The sequence below is a fragment of the Electrophorus electricus genome, chromosome 12, assembly GCF_041902795.1.
Source record: "Electrophorus electricus isolate QZ-2024a chromosome 12, ASM4190279v1, whole genome shotgun sequence".
Lineage (NCBI taxonomy): Eukaryota > Metazoa > Chordata > Actinopteri > Gymnotiformes > Gymnotidae > Electrophorus > Electrophorus electricus.
In genome coordinates this window covers 3,174,523-3,195,000 of record NC_137508.1, presented here as the reverse complement: position 1 = coordinate 3,195,000, position 20,478 = coordinate 3,174,523, and the positions used below count along the sequence as shown (strand labels likewise).

Sequence of the window (20,478 nt, the reverse complement as noted above, 5' to 3'; positions counted from 1 at the left end):
GAACATCCGTCAGCTCAGATCAAACCCCTGGCCTCGTTAAGCACAGCTGAGCTCTTTGCGCAGCAAGGAGGAGCCGGAGTCGTCCTGTTATAGCCCTCCTGCACAGCCGCGTCACGCAGACCTACACACCTCTGCTGTGGTATCATGAGCGTGGTGTCAGTCGAGTCTCTCTGTCCTGGAGGACATGATCGCTTCTCTGTGCTTTTCCTCTCAACAACCCTGCTTCTTCGTTCTGTGTGTGTGTTTTCTCCTCGCTGATGAGATGTTTGGTCCGAGCAGCTTTGCTGTTCCTGTGTCTAGCTGCAGGTTGGAGATTCACAGAACTGGGCTCCAAAAACCCGCGTGGGGGCTGGTTCTTCCGTACTTTGGTTCTTTGCTCTGGCATCATAAGGAGAGCCTGCCATGCTGCCATATATCTTTCTCTTCTGTCCCCTCTATCTCTCTCTCTCTCTCTCTCTCTCTCTCTCTCTCTCTCTCTCTTACACACACACACACACACACACACACACACACACACACACACACACACACACGCTTCTCCTTTCAGGACTGGTTGTTGTTCTCGAGTGTGTTTCAGTTCCCTGCTCTGACGAGATGTGAGTGGTATGAGATGTTTTGGAATGTACTGTGTCCTGCCCTGCCCTCTCAGCTACAGAATGCTGTCCACAGAGCCCCATCGCTCTGCTCACCTGGAACGATGCTGTCTAGCACTCTCTACATACACACACACACACACACACACTCCTGGTTAGCTTTGGGAGGTCCTCCAGCCTTGCCTTGGCCTGGCTGTAGCACTTTCCAGTGCGTGAGCGGTGGATGAGTTCCATTCGTGCACTGGCACAGGGCTCTTGTGATCGGCCCTCGTGATGCTGACAGATGTGCACTGAGGCAGGCTTGTGGCATCAGCCTGCGTCCATACGAGAGCCACACTGCTCGCCACCTAGACTCATCTGCAGTAGCTCTAAGCTTCAATAATCAGGCCTGATCCCCATCTAGAGAGACATAATATAGAGTGTCTCGCTCTCGTCTGTGACTGACGTGACCACGGGATTACCCAGCAGTCCCTGTGGCGTCTGCTGTGGAGCGGAAGGAAGGCTGAGGGCTGTAAGGCAGACCAGCGTTTCAGCCAAGCGTTTACTGGACGTGCAGCCCAGCGCACAGACGTGGAGAGAAAGTGTAGCCACACGCCTTTAACCCGTACGCACTTTAACCTCTGTTCGCTGCTTGGACTCATGAAGCTTTCATCAACCCCCAGCGACCCCGACTGCGCTGGCTGTGCCTCGTCGTCCACGGGGTCAGGGCAAGATTGACCCCATCTTAAGAAACCACTTCTGTCCTGCCTAGAGTTGGAATGAACGCAAGAATGAAGTTATACTTGTACAGCTCCTTTCACAGGACCCAAGGACACTTTACTATCAACACACAGCTTTTACATCCAATCAGCACGCCGGTGACCCCACTCGCATATAAACGACCCCACTCGCATATAAACGCTTCACGGGATAGGCCATGGCATATCGCAGCCACACAGACACCTGACGGTGACCCTGGGAGGTCACGATGCGCAAAACATGCTTTTCTTCTCATGACCCAACAGTGTTGCGTTAAAGAGGTGGGGCAGGAAGAAAGGGGCCCTGGACGAGGGCGGAGCCTGTCTGGGGGTGGGGCCTGTCTCCGGGCCAACCTTCCAGCACCCAGCAGGCCAGCAGCCCCTTTCACAGTATGTGTCGTAGCAGATGCAAAGGAGGGGGTTGGGGAGAAGGTGTGCTGTGCTCCTCCTGGGCCTGCTCCTCTCGGGTTGCCGTGGTAACTCCCAGGCTGGGGTACGCACCTTGGCTCGTGGGTGGGCTTCAGACGGCCTGGTCGGCTTGTCCTGGTTGAGGAGCGAAGGTGAAGAGGAGGAGGAGGAGGAAGAGTGGGGGAGGGTTAGTCCACCATGGCTGCTGGCATGAGCAGAGGATTTAGCAGGCCTGGGAGTCTCTAATCTCTTCCTCATCTCTCTCTCTCATTCACTCTCTCTCTCTCTCCCTCCCTATACAACATGGATGCGTTCTTTTTCTCTGAGCTCTCGGCTAGTTGTTTTGAGATCAGTTCCGTTGATCAGACCGAGCGGGACAAACATCCCGATCAGGTGGTGTGACGCACCAGCTGAGAAAGCTCCTAAGACCATCACCTCTCACCATCACCCTTAGCCTGTACCTCGTCTCTCCAGGCCGCAGCTCTGTGTGTGTGTGTGTGTGTGTGTGTGTGTGTGTGTGTGTGTGTGTGTGTGTGTGTGTGTGTGTGTGTGTGTGTGTGTGTGTGTGTGTGTGTGTGTGTGTGGCTGAGTCAGTTCTAAGCTGCAGGATTGGAATATTTATAGCTGTCTGGGCCAGTCTGACCTCTGAGTGAAGATGTGAGGACGAGACACGAATGGAGCCTCGAAGCGGTGGTAATCCCCAACACCCCCACCCCCGGCCCTGGTTCAGACACCTGCTCCGACCTCTGCTTCGTTCTTCAGCTCATCCACTAAATGCCCAGCACCCTTTTCCAGCTTTGGGTTTTGTTTTAAAATAAATATTTGGAGATTACCGCAAAACTCGAAAAAGCAAGTCAGTATCACTAAGACACTGTTTTGTTTTGTTTTCAGTAGCATTTAGAAGGTTTGATTCTGTCCAGTAGGGGGCGGTGCGAACGCTGCCGCCCTCTGTGCCGCCTCACGTTGCGCTGCTGAAGTCCCGGTGACGTGTCATGCACAGAACATGCAGCAGGGCTCTACCTTGTGCCAATTAGGCTTGTTAAGCAGCGGCAGCGCCGTTACAGGAGCAGAAAGGGCTCGTCGCCGAGGATGATGACGATGTCTTACCCGTGGACCAGACAGGCGCTGCGTCTGGCGCGAGGGTTGTTATGATCCTACTAATCACATCTTCACCGATCTCCAACTCGAGCTGCGTGTACGCAGAGCGTTTTGAGGGGGAGAGGCTCTGCCCCTTTGCGTCATCTGATGCTGATCTGATGTCTGTATCTGTCTGTAGCTCGTGTAGTCGAGCAGGTAGTTGCACGGTGCCAGCACCGAGGTCATGGGTTTGATTCCCAGTTCATGGATGCTAATCCAGATAAATATGTAAATCGCTCTGGATAAGAGCATTGACCAAACACCATCAGGAGAAATGTAATGTAACTTATGACTAACAGAAGTGACTGGTCTGAGATCAGTCTGTAACTGCAGGATATAGGTGGCGTGAGGCTGGGAGCCCCTGTTCTGATTACTCTTGGCCTCCATTTGTAGGAGACAATATTGCCTGGACATTGAAAGCCATCGCAGTAGAAACAGACCTGCCATTCCGGGGAGAGAGCGTGTTCCAATCCGAGCCGCTCATTTGCACTGCTGCTCTCTAGCTGGGTCAGATAACCACGGTGATATGACGAGATGTGATTTATTGTCTTTCTCCATGACGCACGGTGACCACTACCAGTGTGACTGGGCCCCTGAAGCTCCACACTAAACCACAAAGCAGAGCTAAGGCCTGCGTCACTCCAGCAGATCATGCACCATGGTCACAAGGTACTGATAATGGACCATATCGGTACCGATAATCCCCGAATGGGTCCAGAAACATATCAGTACCGGTAATCCCCAAACTGGTCCAAGACCATATCAGCAGGTTTTTTCACGTCAGTCTCTGCATCGGAAAGCTCCATCACTCTGGACCAGTAACTATCGGACATGTAGTGTCAGCATGCTTCTGTATTATTGTATGATAGTAAAAACCAAGATCTCTCTCACTCTGGGATCAGATCATATCTTAAACTGAGTTAAGATGAATCTTAAATGTATTAGACTGAATTTTAAAGGAATCAGAATGAATCTCAGATAAGTGTTGGGAATTGGACATCTTGCTTATGCGTGTGAAGTGAGTTTGACACACTTAGGTCAAGGGCTTATTTTATTAGGGTCCATAGACCAGTGTTAGGCCAGTGTTCGCGTCTTAAGTCATGACTACTGAAGATCTGGCCATGTCATCAGTGGCAAACTCAAATCTTTGTGAGATGCTTCACACAAGCTTGAGGAGGCACTGAATGAGACTGAAAGGACCTGAGCATTGGATCAAATCACTCTCTCTCTCCTACTGTCTGTCTGTCTCTCTATGACTGTCTCTCCTACTGTCTGTCTGTCTCTCTATGACTGTCTCTCCTACTGTCTGTCTGTCTCTCTATGACTGTCTCTCCTACTGTCTGTCTGTCTCTCTATGACTGTCTCTCCTACTGTCTGTCTGTCTCTCTCGCTCTCTCATAGCTTGCCTGTTTGTGTCCCTCTGGTTTTGTCTGTGACCAAGAACCCATTTTGATCAGCGAGGTCTGTGACCGCATGGTCCGAGAGTGCAACACTCACCCTTGGAGGGTTTTAGAGAACGCATTATCGATCGTAACGCATTATGGATCGTAACGTATTATCGATCCTAACACATTATCGATCGTAACGCATTATCGATCGTAACGCATTATGGATCGTAACGTATTATCAATCGTAACGTATTATCGATCGTAACGTATTATCGATCGTAACGTATTATCGATCCTAACACATTATCGATTGTAACGTATTATCGATCCTAACACATTATCGATCGTACCGCAGTATCGATCGTAACGTATTATCGATCCGTCTGTTTGTCCTCATCTGTCATGGTTTACATACTGGCACGTATCTGTTCTGTTGGACATGCCCTGCTGCACCTGACAGAGGACTTGGACAGAGGTCCAAGTCTTTGTGCATGCACGCGTGTGTATCTGTATGCGCGGCTGTAGCAGTTTGTTGGTTGGGTTTGTGTGTATGTGTGTGTGCGCTTTTCTGGTTTTGTAGGGACCTCGGCAGCATACGTCAGTATTGAGAATCTAGTATTAATGCGTTTAGGCACATGACCCGTTTTTAAGAGCTTTAGTGGAGCTGTGCTGCAGTGCTAAACCATGGTGCCATCCTGTAAATGCAATCAAAGCATCCTGTCATAGAACACTGTGGTCTGTATCGCTGAACTGCAGGGTGTTCTCTGGCTGAGATGAGCTATAAATTGGCTGTGTTTAGACCTTGGAGTTTCAGACAGACTGGACCATGACTGTGTAAGTGGCTCAGATGTTCAGACAGGCTTCACTATGGCTGTGTTTGGGCCTGGGAGTTTTGACAGCAACAGGGCTTTCAGCTTCACCTTCCATCATTCTTGCTAATTACTCATTCGCTCTGCATTCTCATCTGAATATGATGACTTCACATAAAAAAAAAAACATTTAATCTCCTTTGCTGTTCCAGCATGCTTTTTTAAAAATTTTATTTTATTTTTATTTTTTTATTATTTATTTATTTTTTATTTAAATTATTTAAGTGTCCAGTAATTAATTTCGGTAACTTGTAGTGATCACAATGAGAGTGGGTGTGAGCTACGAAGACCGAGATGGAGCTTCTAGCGTTGGTTAACTGACGCGCTGGGATTCGGGATGATTATTTCTGAGAGATTGGGATCGTCGAATGGATTAAATGGAAGAGGCTACACGGTTCATGCAGACGCTCGGCGGATCTGCGATGAGCACCCCTTGGAAAGTGTGCGTGTGTTTGCACCAGCATGCAGTGGTCACAGGACAGTGAGCCGAGCCCTGGGTTTCAGAGCAGACACAAATGTGCAGAAGCTTTCCGTATTTTCAGCATTTAAACATGCAGGAATTTTAGGAAGGCTGTTCATTGACTCCTCCTCTGTTTCGGTCCCGCTTGTTGCGTGGTGGTGATCGGATGTTGTCCCGTTGGCCACCAGAGAGGGCGCTGTGCGAGAGGGTTGGGGGGGTTTACTGCGGCAGCGCTGCAGAGGAGACTCCATGCGCTCTGCCCGGGCCAATTTTCACAGCGTATGGCTCCTCTCACTGTGCCCTGAGACCACCGTCTCATGCCCTCTCTACTCCCCGTGTTTACTGTGCTGGGTTGTTTTTGGTAGGGGGCATTGGGCGTGCAGTGCGGTGTGTTAGCGAGCTATTTGAGGGAGAGAGCCAGTGAACCCAGCAGGACTCACTGCGCTGAGCATATGATCAGAATGCCAAGCAGCAGAGTCACTGGAGAAGACAGTCCTGGATGCACATGTGTGTGGATCTGGTGTGCATGCGCACGTGTCTGTCTGTATTTGTGGATAAGTATACACAGAGCTGTGTGCCTGTGCGTGGGCGCGTTTCGTGCACTTTACATGGGCTGTTTACATATGTGAGGACCTTCTGGGCTTTAGCGCGTTTAGCACCGAGCTCGTGTAAACATGTGCCTTCACACCTCTGCACAGCAAAACGCACGCGCAGACTTTAGGATGTTTTGTAGAGCAGTAGCCAGCATCCTGACATGGGGGCAGCAGTGTGCTGGAAGTTATGGACATGCCCGACACACACACACACACACACACACACACACACACACACACGCACACGCACGCGCGCGCTGTCTTCTCTCCAGGGCCAGGTGTATTCTGCTCATGCATGCTTGTCTTCTCCCAGTCTACCAGCAGCTGCTTCCACTAGAACCCTGCGCCTGTGGATACACACACACACACACACACACACACACACACACACACACACACACACACACACACACACACACACAAAGCTAAGCCATACTGCACATCACAGAGAACAAGGCTGTGTGTGTGTGTGTGTGTGTGTGTGTGAGTGAGAGAGAGAGAGAGAGAGAGAGAGAGAGAGAGAGAGATTTATGGCTTTGTGGGTTCTTCACTCGTGATGTGGCTGCAGGTTATGTGTGGGTAACTCCCTAAACTTCTTGCATGGTTTTTGTTTGCTCCCTGCCAACCTGACACTACCAATCTATCTTAAAGCTGGCATACGGATAACACCAGTCTAGCTTAAAGCTGGCATGCGGATAACACCAGTCTAGCGTAAGGCCAGCGTGAGGCCTGCGTGGTCTAGTGTGAGGGCTCGGTGTCTGGCTTCTGCTCCATGTGCTGACTGTGCTTCCAAAGTCCAGCAACAGCTCCTAATTTTGTGTAGCCACGTAAGAACCCTCCATAGTCTGCTGTGTGAAGAGGCCCCCCTACAGCCAAGCCAGTCTTCAGCTGCCCCACGGTGAACAGCAGAGGTGCAGACGTCATCCAGCGTGGCGTGTGTGAGGTGTGGTGAGACGTGCTGAGGACTGGCTCCCGTCATAGGCCACGGGATTCTCAGGTCTTATGTGTCCTCTGTGTCTCTGTCTCCGCAGATCACCAGAAGCTGGAGCGAGAAGCTCGGATCTGTCGCCTGCTCAAACACCCCAACATAGGTGCGGACGCCAACACCTTAACCTCCCTTCACCCCGGCGCATCCCAATCGTGAAATGTAAAGGTTGGGTAAATGTGGAGGAGTGCCGAGGGAAGGAGGTGCAGTGGCAGTCCGGCAGGGGGGCCCGCCGCCCGCCCCGATAAGCAAATGGGGCCCTGGGCGGAGAGCAAGCTGATGAAATGGCATCAGGCCCATTTGCATTAAGTGAAAGAGGATGTGTGTGAAACTCACCAGCACCAGTGCCGTGTCATGCAAAATTATGGAAATGATGTGATTGTTGTTCTACTGCTGCATGCGCAGGAATGCTGGGGGGGGGGCATGGGGCTGTGGACCTCTGTTTAGCCAAATTTAGCTGCATCTTGGATATGATAATACTGTCTTATATTGGAATTTAACTGAGCTTTAAAAAATTTAAAGAACAAAGTTTATATTTAAATATAGCTTGCTAACCATGACACCTGTTTTTTTTGCGGTGGGGGGGGTATATAAACGAATTTTTTTTTTTGAAAGATTTCTTCTGTCGCATGAGATGAGGCTTAATCATGAAGGAAAATCAGGATAAAGATGTTTTTTCTATTTAAAACATCTGCCATAATAAGTTATGTATATGTATATGTAACATTTCACTGGATGGAAAAATGACCTCTCATAGCTACGACAGCTCTCATTGGTCCGGAGCCACAACGCCATCTGCTGGGCAGAAATCTATTCCTGCTGCTGTAACGCACAGTTACTAAGTGATGTTTAAAGGTGCGCATGACACAGCGTTTGCTCAATCTCCCCCGTCCCAGCGGCAGCCTTTCGCTCAGAAGATCAGCTTCTCATGTTTTCTGCTCAGACTGCAAATACACGAACAGAAACAGTCTGTAGAGAGCAAGAGGGAGGGGCGAGAGAGAGGGAGAGAGAGAGAGAGAGAGAGAGAGAGAGAGAGAGAGAGAGAGAGAGAGAGAGAGAGAGAGAGATAGGGAGAGAGGGGGGATGGAGAGTGAAGGAAGAGAGAGAGAAGGGATGGAGGGGGGGGAGGCACACTGCTCCAGTCTGCCTGCATTCACATCAGCGCTTTGCTGCATGCGTTTTTGTTTCTGACTCTTACAACTCACACACACACACACACACACACACACCTAACACACTTTCATAGTCAAATAAAAATAACATGAAATGATATTCTAGTAGTGCTTATGTATGCTGTAATAGTCACTATGTGAATTGAACGTCCTACACACACACACACACACACACACACACACACACATACACCCTCTGTACACTAGTTCATAACACAGAATATCCAAGACCGTTCAGTCATGCTGTTGCATTCAGCAGGAGCGTAGGAACCTGTGTGTGCACGTGGGGCGAAGCTAAAGCGGGCGAGGCGCCTCCGTGCCAATGGTAATGCCCTCAAGCGTGGCTCCCTGATGGCACTTGTCTCCTCGCAGCTTACTGTGTGTTCAGAGTACTGGCACGTAATGACCAAACATGCATCTGTGGGTCTGAACACACCACACTGAAATCCAGAATGTCACTTAGTGACTGTGTAGCCCAAGCACACACACACACACACACACACACACACACATGTACCAGTGAACTCACACACACAAAAGAACATGCACACGAGCATCGTAAAAATTCACTGGAATCCTAAAATATCTTATTTTCCTAGCATGCCTTAAACCAGAGCTGATGGGTTCAGGCAGGAAGGAGGGCTGTATGACGTGGGCAAAAATGGCACCCCAGTATAGGGCCGTGCGATGCGACTCAAACATCATGTCCTAATATAGGTCATTATATCCTGTTAACCATACATATCGCAATATAGCAGCTTTGCCATAAATTCAATAAATATCATGTACAAAATGACCAGTTGGAAAGGGCTAATTTTTATTACATATATCGCGATAGGATAGCACTGCCCTATGCTGAGTTAGTTTTAAATTAGTGGGATTTAAATTGTTCATAGTGGTGAAGTTGATGTATTATCTTTATATAAAACTTTTTAAAGGAGGTACGTAACTAGATAAATATAAAACTGAAGCGTGTGTTAGCAGTCAGCTAGCCAACCCCATTGACTTGGCTAACAGGCCAACTGCTGACACACGTCCCACTAACATTTAGTTTAGTTTAAAAGCAATGACTGTACAACAAAAGTACTGCAAATTTAGGAGGAGAATCTGAATTTGTTCCTGCATGACGCACACTCGGTTGTCAGCAACTGTTTTACATTTAGTAAAATGCATTAATACTCAAATGAAATAAACCTCAAGAATCCTTTCTGATTGTGACCTTTGCTAAACGTCTCCCCCCAGTGCGCCTCCATGACAGCATCTCAGAGGAAGGATTCCATTACCTCGTCTTTGACCTGTGAGTACATGCGCTCTTCCTGGCCCTCTGATCACGTGTGCCACTTCGGTGCATAACACATCTCCACTCATAACTTCTCCCTCTCGGTTTGATTTCAGGGAGCTTTGTGGTTTTCTGCATCGTCATATAGTCTCTATATTGCATATATAAAAAAGTCGTTTTGCACTCAGTGGTGCAATGTTGTCAGTAAAACTCTTATGGTGTTTCTTTGAACACGTTGCCCTCTTGGGTCACCCACTTTCTTACATGCATGCATTCATACTTAGTCTGGAACGGATGACATCGTCTGAAATACTGTAGTAAACACGGGTGGAGCCCCGTGGGATGGCGGTCAGCATCCGCTCGTTTCCACGAATGGCGCCTAATGGCTTGTATGGGCTTAGTAGCGTGAGCAGGCATTATTGGGGTAAGCCGTGCCTTTAAGCACTATGATTCTGCCCATGCTTTGCCTCCATCTCTAGCCACGGTCTCCTCCTGTATGCCTAGTTCTTACTCCTGTGAGAGTGCATATAGAAGAAGCCTTGTGGTGCTGCTAAAGATCCTGTTTTCTCCTCCAGTGTCACTGGTGGAGAGCTGTTTGAAGATATCGTTGCTAGAGAGTATTACAGTGAAGCTGACGCCAGGTGGGTCCAGTTCAGTGCATGCACAAAATGCACCTCTCTGTCTCTCTCTCTCTCTCTCTCTCTCTCTCTCACACACTTTCTCTCTCACTCGCTCACTCTATCTATCTCTCACTGTGTCTCTTTCACACACACACACACACACACACACACACACAGAGATTTGAGGAGTGTTGCTCAACATTGCTGTAATTGTCTGGTGTTTTGCCAGGTCACTGCTGGAATCGTCCATCAGGGTTAAATCAAAGTTGTAAAATGTCAAACACTTGTGAGCCCACAGCCGTTTTTCACCTGCTGCCTAAATCTGCTTAAATCTGCTGCTGATCTGTCTGCCGTGTTTAAAGTCGTCAGGCTCTCTGGAAAAGAACACATCAAGGCAAATGCTACAACGGATGTTCAGCACACACTGAATTTTATGTCTGAAATCAGTGAAGTTCTCTTTAAAGTCTGAGTTGGGAATTACTTAAATAGCCTTGCTTAGTCTGAGCATAGCAGTAGTGAACCCACTGTGTGATGCATGGTTTAATACCGGCTGTTATACAGGAAGTTTTGGTGTTACAATGCTGAAAACTGCCCTGCACACTCCTGATGGTGCTTTAGTATAGACAGTGTACCAATGACTTTCCCATACACTTTCTCACACACAAACACACAATTGTCTCCAAGTGCCACAATACCTCACTCCCAAAAACATACAAATAGACCCATACCAAGTCTGTAAAGCATTGCGGCGCCACACACACACACACACACACACACGCGCGCACACACACACATGAAATTTGCCTTCCAGTACCCCACTACCATACGTACACACACGCACACAAACAGGGTACGTCCCGTAGTGCTCTACTGCGGGTTGCTAAGCACTTAGCACATTTGAGGGAGAGTTCTGGAGCCAGCGCACTGAGATGTCACCGTGTCAGCCATGGAGGGGATATACCGGCTCCGTTCCTCTAGGAGTGGGTGTTTTCCCTGAGTGGAGACAGTCGCGGGGTGGTGACATGTTCTCAAGGCAGGTGTCAGGGACACGGTTCTTTATCACCCCAATGAGACACAGCTATAGCACTGATTTAGGGAACATTCTAGTAGTGAGTTCTGTGCTGTCTGGGTAATGACAATGGAGAGGAATGCAGGTGTCGATTTGGCCAAGTTGGGGCACAAAAACTGCCCTCCCTGGAGCTCTGCGGGGTAGCGTGGGAATGTCTGAATGTCCTGCCGAGCACACACCTCATCTGGCCAGAGTCTTTCCACTGGCTCTTTTAAGGGTTGTCACTGAGGGCCTTTGAGTGCCTACTCCCAGAGTCATATGCAGAATATAACATTTAGGGTTTTGGTTTATTTAAAATGACGAGCTCAGGGAGCTGTGTGTCCTCTCTGCACTGCTCTGTGGCCAGTAGTTAGTGCCTGATGGTTTGGTAAGTCCTAGTAGCCAAAGGCATAACCCAGGTCAACTACCTAAATGGTAAAATGTCCAGATGTGTGCAGGGCAGCTGGGAATCGGCCTGTTGGGTTAGTATACAGTTTACATCCCAAGATGCAGCACAACTGTGCCATTACTCTCCTGTTCTGGGCCCTCTGGTGGTGTTTCACACACACCTGAGCCCGCAGACGGACAGGGTCACACACACACCTGAGCCTGCAGACGGACAGGGTCTCACACACACACCTGAGCCCGCAGACGGACAGGGTCACACACACACCTGAGCCCGCAGACGGACAGGGTCTCACACACACCTGAGCCCGCAGACGGACAGGGTCACACACACACCTGAGCCCGCAGACGGACAGGGTCACACACACACCTGAGCCCGCAGACGGACAGGGTCTCACACACACACCTGAGCCCGCAGACGGACAGGGTCTCACACACACACCTGAGCCCGCAGACGGACAGGGTCTCACACACACACCTGAGCCCGCAGACGGACAGGGTCACACACACACCTGAGCCCGCAGACGGACAGGGTCACACACACACCTGAGCCCGCAGACGGACAGGGTCACACACACACCTGAGCCCGCAGACGGACAGGGTCTCACACACACACCTGAGCCCGCAGACGGACAGGGTCTCACACACACACCTGAGCCCGCAGACGGACAGGGTCTCACACACACACCTGAGCCCGCAGACGGACAGGGTCACACACACACCTGAGCCCGCAGACGGACAGGGTCACACACACACCTGAGCCCGCAGACGGACAGGGTCACACACACACCTGAGCCCGCAGACGGACAGGGTCACACACACACCTGAGCCCGCAGACGGACAGGGTCACACACACACCTGAGCCCGCAGACGGACAGGGTCACACACACACCTGAGCCCGCAGACGGACAGGGTCACACACACACCTGAGCCCGCAGACGGACAGGGTCTCACACACACACCTGAGCCCGCAGACGGACAGGGTCACACACACACCTGAGCCCGCAGACGGACAGGGTCACACACACACCTGAGCCCGCAGACGGACAGGGTCACACACACACCTGAGCCCGCAGACGGACAGGGTCTCACACACACCTGAGCCCGCAGACGGACAGGGTCACACACACACCTGAGCCCGCAGACGGACAGGGTCTCACACACACCTGAGCCCGCTCCTTGTCCCTCTGTGTCTGTGTTTAGTTGATGTTTATTGTGTTTTTCTTTCATTTCTTCTTGCTCTGTCCGTCTCTCTCAGTCACTGCATTAACCAGATCCTGGAGAGTGTGAGCCACATCCACCAGCATGACATTGTGCACAGGGACCTCAAGGTGAGTCACGCCGTTGTCATGGCAACCTGCCACCAGAGGAGAGCGCGTCATCTTGATGACCCTGATCCCCCTTGAACCATCTCTCCCCCCGCCCCGCCCCCACCCCCCCACTTCTCCTGGCAACCGCGTGACATCACACGCCTCCCGCGGGCTTGCAGCAAGCAAATGTCATTGGCTGGTTCGATAGCACTGCCGCTGGAGAGAAAAGGATTCCTGTTTTTTTTTTTTCCCTAGCTATTATCTTTGAGCTCACCTCACGGCTGACGTCAGAGCGTGCTTGGTGTCCATTATCTGAACCGCAGTCACACACACAATACCAGGAAAAGCATCTAATACCTGAGGGCGGCGTTTGCCTTCCGTGGTTTGTCTGGGAGGCCACACGTTCCGTTAGATTCAGCACAAAGCGTGTCGGGCTCCTGCTTTGCTGCCTGCAGTTCATCTGCTACCACCACATGCATTCTGAATACAGTGTAGCGCATGCACTCGGCAAGCTGTGAGGTGTGTATGTGTGTGTGTGCGTGAGCATATGCACGTGCAAGCTTGCGCGAGTGTGTGCGCGAGTGTGTGTCTGGATAAGACCGAGGAAGGCAGCAGGTAGGAGAGGAACTGTGGAGAATAATCTCCCCTGACAGTTGCTCAGGGAGAATATGGGCCTCTCTAGTTGTGTGTGAAACACACTGAGGGGGCTGACATGGAGCTAACAGTACAAACAGTGAGAGTAACTCCAGAACAGCAGGAGTGTGTGTGTGCGGCCCACGCTAGGTCTGTCTCACTCTGTCCTCCATCTCTCTCCGTCTGTCTTTCTGTGTCTCTGTATGTGTCCCCATCGCTCCTTCTGTCTCACCTTTCGTGGGGCCTCCCTGCTGAGGTGCGGTTGGGTGTCTCTGCTGTGACTGGCTAAAGGCCAATGACTGAAGATAAACTGTGAGGGGGGGCGGGGGGGGGTGCACAGAAAGACAGCGAGAGAAATGCAGAAACAAAAAAAACCCCGCATGTGGCAGGACGGTTGTCATAGCAACAGGTGTGACGTCAGGTGCAGGGGCTGTGGCATGAGTGGGTAGAGAGCTGCCGTGTGGACTCATTACCTCGGCTGCTGCAGTGCTAGCCCACTGGGACAGAGAGAGAGAGGGAGCGCATCGTTTATCTCCCTGAACCAGGCACACAGAAGCAGGGAAACCTGTTAACCTGTTAACCACCACGTGCCCCGCACACGCGGACACGCAGATACGCGATTCAGCTGGAGGTTGATGAGTATTCCCGGCGACAAAAGGTGTGCTGGGTGCAGTTGTGTCCTCTAATGCTGCTTCCAGACACCCCGGTCCCCTCTCCCTCCGAAGCCTTCATCGTCGTCTTCAGCAGGTGGAAACATGCGGCCTCGTGTCGCGCGCAGCAGAAAACCTCATCCTAATGAGGGTTCAGTTGGTGTCATCACGAACAAACGTTCTCGTCGTCTCCACTCTCCCTCAGGAGGGGAGGAACAGGATTGGCACTTTTTTAACCCAACGGTCATGAAACTTTCATATGTTTAAAGTAAATGCCCAGAGGGTGGAAAGAGGATTTTAGTTTGGTTATGGAAGAAATGTTATGTTTGTTTTGTTTGTAATGTTCTCATAATACCATCTCTCTCTCTCGCTCTCGCTCTCTCTCTCTGTCTCTCTCACACTCACACTTGCGCTCACACACACGCGCACACTCACACACTCTCAGCCGGAGAACTTGCTGTTGGCCAGTAAGATGAAGGGGGCCGCAGTGAAGCTGGCAGACTTTGGCTTGGCCATCGAGGTTCAGGGAGACCAGCAGGCCTGGTTTGGTAAGGATGCTCACAACATTCTCCACACCTGCCCCAGTGCACCCAGTCTGGCCAGTGCTGGGATCAGGCCATATCCTATTCCTGTTTTTCTAAGAGCAGTAGTCACGTCTCTGGTAAAAATACATCTACATATATTTTGTTTCATGTAAAACTTCTAATTTGTGAAGAACATTCCCCTGGATTCTGAAGTTCCCTCAGCTTTTACTGTGATGACATCTGCCCATGCTTCACCTCACGCCTCTATTCCAGCCTTCACCATATGCATCCCTTCTGTAGATGTGCCCGAGGAACCTCATGGGTGCAGGAGTGGGGTTGAGTGGTAAAGGACTCTTAGGGGTGTGGCCGAGTGGGATATGGCTCATACAGTATGGCTTTTGGTGGTGGGGAACAGGGTTGAGTAACCTTGAGGTTCACGTAACAGGGCAGGGTTGAGTGGGATAGATTTTTGGAGCCAGGAAGGGCAGAGTTGGATTCGGTTTGGGCTCTTGGGGGTGGAGGCAGGGTTAAGTGTGTTTCGGCTCTTGGGGGTGGGGGCAGGGTTAAGTCTGTTTGGGCCCTTTAATGATGGGGGCAGTGTTAAGTTGGTTTGGTTTCTTAGGGGTGGGGGCAGGGTTAAGCCTTTTTGGGCCCTTTGGCAGTGGGGGCAGGGTTAAGTCTGTTTGGGCCCTTTAATGATGGGGGCAGGGTTAAGTTGGTTTGGTTTATTGGGGGTGGGGGCAGGGTTAAGTGTGAGGAGATGTGGAGTTTAGTGGAGGCTCTTGGCCGCGTATGGAGCGCTTACCGACTTCTAAAACAATGAGGAATACTCACCAGAAATAAGGCCACTCCTCTGCCATACTGGACATTCTGCCACATCTCCTCTGTGCCACTTTACCTCTGAAATTAGCTGCCCGTTTGGACCACTAGGCTTGCTTCGCTCCACCGTGCTTTGGTCCTTGCGTAGACAGGGGCTTCTAGCTGGAGGAAAGCACAACACTGTATAAATTCTGGTACAGCTCGGCCCATTAGCTCAGTTCAGTGTTCCTCATCTTCACACACAGGTGTGCAACCCAGCAAAAACCTGCTCTTCATCATTCTGTGGTGCAAACCGAATGCTAACAATAGCAGAAGTAAACACTCGAAGGGGGCAGGTTATTCCTCGGAGTCTGGAGCGCTGCCTATTCCGCCATCACTTCCCTGAGCTCCTTCTTCTGATTGCAGGGTTTGCAGGCACTCCTGGCTACCTCTCCCCGGAAGTTCTTAGGAAGGACCCCTATGGGAAGCCGGTGGACATTTGGGCCTGTGGTGCGTCCTTTACTTTGCCCTTGGTTTTCTGTCCGGCCCGCGTTAAGGGCTCGTGGTGCTGGGTGTGACCCGGCCCATGTCTCTCTGTACAGGCGTCATCCTCTACATCCTCCTGGTTGGTTACCCTCCCTTCTGGGACGAGGACCAGCACAAGCTGTATCAGCAGATCAAGGCCGGAGCCTATGACGTGAGTAGTGGGGACCACGGCGGTCATCCTCTCCTCTTGTGTCCTGTCCCTCCAGAGGTCAACAGCATGTCCAGCAGCTACGGAGCTCCTGCTTTCATATTCATTCGAAATGAGAATCAGACTCTCTGGGTTGACCCCACACAACGCTCCTTATGCATTGCTTGCATACTTGGGTCAAGAGTCATTTTTGATTGGCTTAATTAATTTAATTCACTTTAGTGAACTGCCTTCAGCTATAATTGGATTCTGAGGGTAGAACTGAACTGAGGTCACACCAAACGCGTAGCAGGTGTTTCTGTTTAGACAAGTCTGCTCTTTCTGTTTCATATAAAATTTTGCTGTCAGACAGAAACAAGTTTTGTTTTTGTTAATGAAAATGTTTCCTTAGATTGTTTCAATTTCTTTCTTTTTTTTTTCAGATCAATTCACAGTAAATCAAATGAACTGATGCGTTGTTGCTCTCACACTTACTGACCGATACATCAGTAAAGTGAATGAATCGTGTATGAGGTATATGTTTTAGTTGCAGCGTAGTGGTTGATGTCTGGTGCACATGCTGCACGAATACACATTATAGGATGGATATCGTAAAGTGTGTGTGAGTGTGTTCCCGTAAGACCCGTGGCTTTTAGCCTGGTCCCTGTCCAATGAAAGCTTTACTGCCTTAGATCAGATGGTTTCAGATACTGGTTGGCGATAAATCAATCTCAAAACAGTATTGCAATCAAATTTATGTTGCGATAAAATTTGTTTTAACAGTTATAATCTTTTCAGAGTATTTTGGGTAGAACTAACAGCCTATCACACAGCAGAAATAAACGAGAATGGGCAGTCAGTCTTTGGTTTCTTGCCTTGCACGTCAAAGGCCACACCTGTTTCCTTCCTGGTTCCTAAAGCATTACTTGAGCTACCAGAGCTGAAGAACTCTCTGAAAATGGGGGAAAAAATTTGTGGAACCCGACGACAGAAGTGAACGTAAACTCGTGATGTCCTCCAAAACTGCGGACATTGTTGCCAAAAAAAGTTACCACCACGTCAGTGGATGGATATCTGAACACCATGAATCGCAGAGTAAGATTGTCTTGAAAATATGTTGTCAGTGCAAAACAAGGAGGACACAACAAACCTTTTCTGTCGCTTGAAAAGATACCAGCCTGCCCTGCCAAAGGAACCTGTGATGATAGACACTGTTTATTTTTATTTACATCATTTTAATGTTAAATTAAGGTAGATAAAGCATGTTTGCACAGTTAAATATTCACATTACATTATTCTATTTTTGCGGTTAAACCATATTCTAAAGTTCATCTAACGAACCCTCTTCACACTGGCCGCATTATCAAATTACCATTCACAGTACTGATATTGATCAATATGGGGAAAAAAAACCCCACTCTGATCATAATTTGACCATATCGCCCAGCTCTAGTTGCAGATGTGTTGGTGTTGCTACGTGGCTAACCACGTGGCTAACGAAGGAGTGTGTGGTGCGCGCACTTTGATGATGGATCCCGCTGAAACACACTGGTCACAGTAATCAAACACCTTGCGTGTTTTCTCTGTGGGGCTGATGAATCATTCTCACACTGCAACTGTTTACACACATGTTGGTACAGATGCCCAGTGGCCTGCAGCCAAGGTCAGCCCTGCCCACCAGGAGCCAGGGCCACGCTGTTATGCCCCTGTTCATGTTTACAGGGCTGGGTCACTTAGTGGAGTTGCTACTGGGAACATAGTGCATAACAACTCCAAATCCATCTTTACTTCTATATCTGTAGCATAAAAAATGGTCACTCAAGAAGATGACAGTAACTTTGTGTGTGTGTGTGTGTGTGTGTGCATTGGCAGTGTCTGGAGGATTCTAGTCTGCCCCTCCTAACTGGCCATTCTTTCTGTCTTATTCACTTGTCTCAGTTCCCTTCTCCAGAGTGGGACACTGTTACCCCAGAGGCCAAGAACCTCATTAACCAGATGTTGACCATCAACCCTGCGAAGAGGATCACGGCGGACCAAGCTCTCAAGCACCCATGGGTCTGCGTAAGTGCTTCAACCTGAGCAGACCTTCCCCATGAGTGGGCTCTGGGGAACTGAGAACAGTCAGTCTTATGGGCTCTTCTTACTGTAAATTCCTCCTCCTAGCTGTCTTTTTAATCTTTTGTTCATTAGAATTCCTAATGTTTTCCTAATATTTCTGCCAGGGTTCTGATATGCTCTTTGTTTCTTGATTCCTATCATGTAGTTAAACACATCTGTCAGCCTCTGGAAAGAGGACGCATGTAATAATCCCCAGAGCCGTCCCTGACTGACCTGATGCCGTCAGTAATGGTGTTTGTGACCATCAGTTACTTTATACAACAAAGACCCATTTTCCTTTAATCTTTATATTTAGCTACATGTAGTTTTGGAGAGCAGGGGCACAGAGAGGTTAGCTGTCCCAGCGCTCAGAGAGCAGTAGGAGAGATGACCGATATGGAGGTTAATCCAGGAGTCTCAGCAGATCAGGAGATTGTCAAATAATTCTGTGACTACCACAGGAAGCACACAGCAGTAGCAGCCAGCAGTGTCCTTGTTAACCAGCGTCCTGTTTATAATCCCACATGCTGTGGTTAGTAAATCAGATATCGGGGCCTACAAAGAAAAAAAAGTAATTATGACATACAGAATGCAACCATTACATTACCTTTGAAGCTACGCAGTCTTCTCTGGCTGTTTGTTGTGTGCTTGGGAGGCTAAATCAGGAGGTCTGTGTTGGGTCGACAGCGGAGATGTAACTGTTGGCCTCTCACACACAGCAACGCTCCACCGTGGCTTCAATGATGCATCGCCAAGAGACTGTCGAGTGTCTGCGGAAATTCAATGCCAGGAGAAAACTGAAGGTAAGGCCTCTGATTTTATGCATATATTTGCTTAATTATTTATTTTTTACCCAGTTATAATTGTTTTGTTAGTGTTGATCTTATTCCAAATGCTAATTGAGCTGATTTCTTGGGTGTGTTCATTTGTTTGTTTGTATGTTTAACACAGGGGGCCATTCTAACCACCATGTTGGTGTCTAGAAACTTTTCTGGTGAGTAACTGAATTACTGCCAAATCCAGCTTCCCTCATCCAGTCTTAGCTTTCCTTTATAATTGACCAACACTGCCAACATCTTTTCTTTACGCACCATTAGAAGGAGATCTGAAGCTCACTTGGCAGTGTTCTGTAGAGCTCTGATTGGCTGTAGCTCCTCACCCTGTAGCCTATCACGAGCTGTGTGTCTTATGTGAGCATACTCACCTGGGCTGTCGGGAGGGAGGACCCATCGTGAGTGCGTTGAGGCGTGGCCTCGTAGGTTAGCCCCTCCCAACGGATTGCTTCTTTGTCTAATAGTGGGCCGGCAGCACACCAGCCCGGCTGCTCCCACCACCAGCACGGCTGCGCTGGCCCAGGAAGGTACGTGTGAATAGGATGCAGCCCACCTCGATCCCTTGTGCCCCCGCCTCTGCCCGCATGCGTGGCACACAGGAGAATGCCCATACCCTCGCCTATATACTCACACACACACACACTCTCTTACTCACTCACTGAAGTCCAGGTCAGCAAATTCAGGACATCCTGTATAAAAAAAAAATGGGAACAAATAGGAATTGTGTGTGTTGAAGGGAATGTTTCATTTTAAAGACATCATAACCCAATTTAAACCATTAGAGTTCCTGAATTGGCTGAACTGGAATTCAGTCACCCCCCCCAGTGCAACTCCAGACACTGGAACTGGATCGAGCTTTGGCTTGGAAAGGTCTGCTACATGGAGCCACAACATCTCTACTGAGTCACCGAGTTAGGCCGTTTAAACTTGTAAAGAGATGTTGCGTTACTGCCAACGGTTTGTAACTGTGACACGTGAAGCCCTAGAATGCATCATTCCTATTGGCTGGAAAGGACTAGGAGCAGGATGCCAATGGGTGACAAACGGGAGAAGGGATCTGACCCATCAGGCACGGGCACCGTAAGGCTACACCACGACTCTGGTGACAGACTCAGTGTGTGTTAGCATGATACAGTGCAGGCTCGGTGTGTCTTACGGTGACTCCCCCCCGCCCCCACCTGTGGTGTATAGCACTCGGTCCTGTTTGGGAGCACCACCCTGGCACACATGGGCCTGAACATGGGATTGCATGCAGCCTGGCAACAG

At 49.6% G+C, this 20,478-nt stretch overlaps 1 protein-coding gene across 21 annotated transcripts in view; it reads left to right on the top strand.

Annotated features, from left to right (window-relative positions):
• The window catches only part of camk2g2 (calcium/calmodulin-dependent protein kinase (CaM kinase) II gamma 2), a 58,368-nt gene that overhangs the window by 14,613 nt on the left and 23,277 nt on the right, over window positions 1-20,478 (top strand). For 13 of the 21 annotated variants that reach the window (XM_081725134.1, XM_081725138.1, XM_081725136.1 and 10 more), the window contains exons 3-12: window positions 7,217-7,276; window positions 9,585-9,639; window positions 10,197-10,262; window positions 12,953-13,025; window positions 14,733-14,835; window positions 16,036-16,119; window positions 16,212-16,306; window positions 18,221-18,343; window positions 19,099-19,182; window positions 19,331-19,373. In XM_081725134.1, the coding sequence (XP_081581260.1) occupies window positions 7,217-7,276; window positions 9,585-9,639; window positions 10,197-10,262; window positions 12,953-13,025; window positions 14,733-14,835; window positions 16,036-16,119; window positions 16,212-16,306; window positions 18,221-18,343; window positions 19,099-19,182; window positions 19,331-19,373 (786 nt within the window). Of the gene's footprint in view, window positions 1-7,216; window positions 7,277-7,591; window positions 8,026-9,584; window positions 9,640-10,196; window positions 10,263-12,952; window positions 13,026-14,732; window positions 14,836-16,035; window positions 16,120-16,211; window positions 16,307-18,220; window positions 18,344-19,098; window positions 19,183-19,330; window positions 19,374-19,676; window positions 19,740-20,478 lie in introns of those variants that run through there. The other 8 variants (XM_081725132.1, XM_081725135.1, XM_081725133.1 and 5 more) reach the window with 2 other exon arrangements.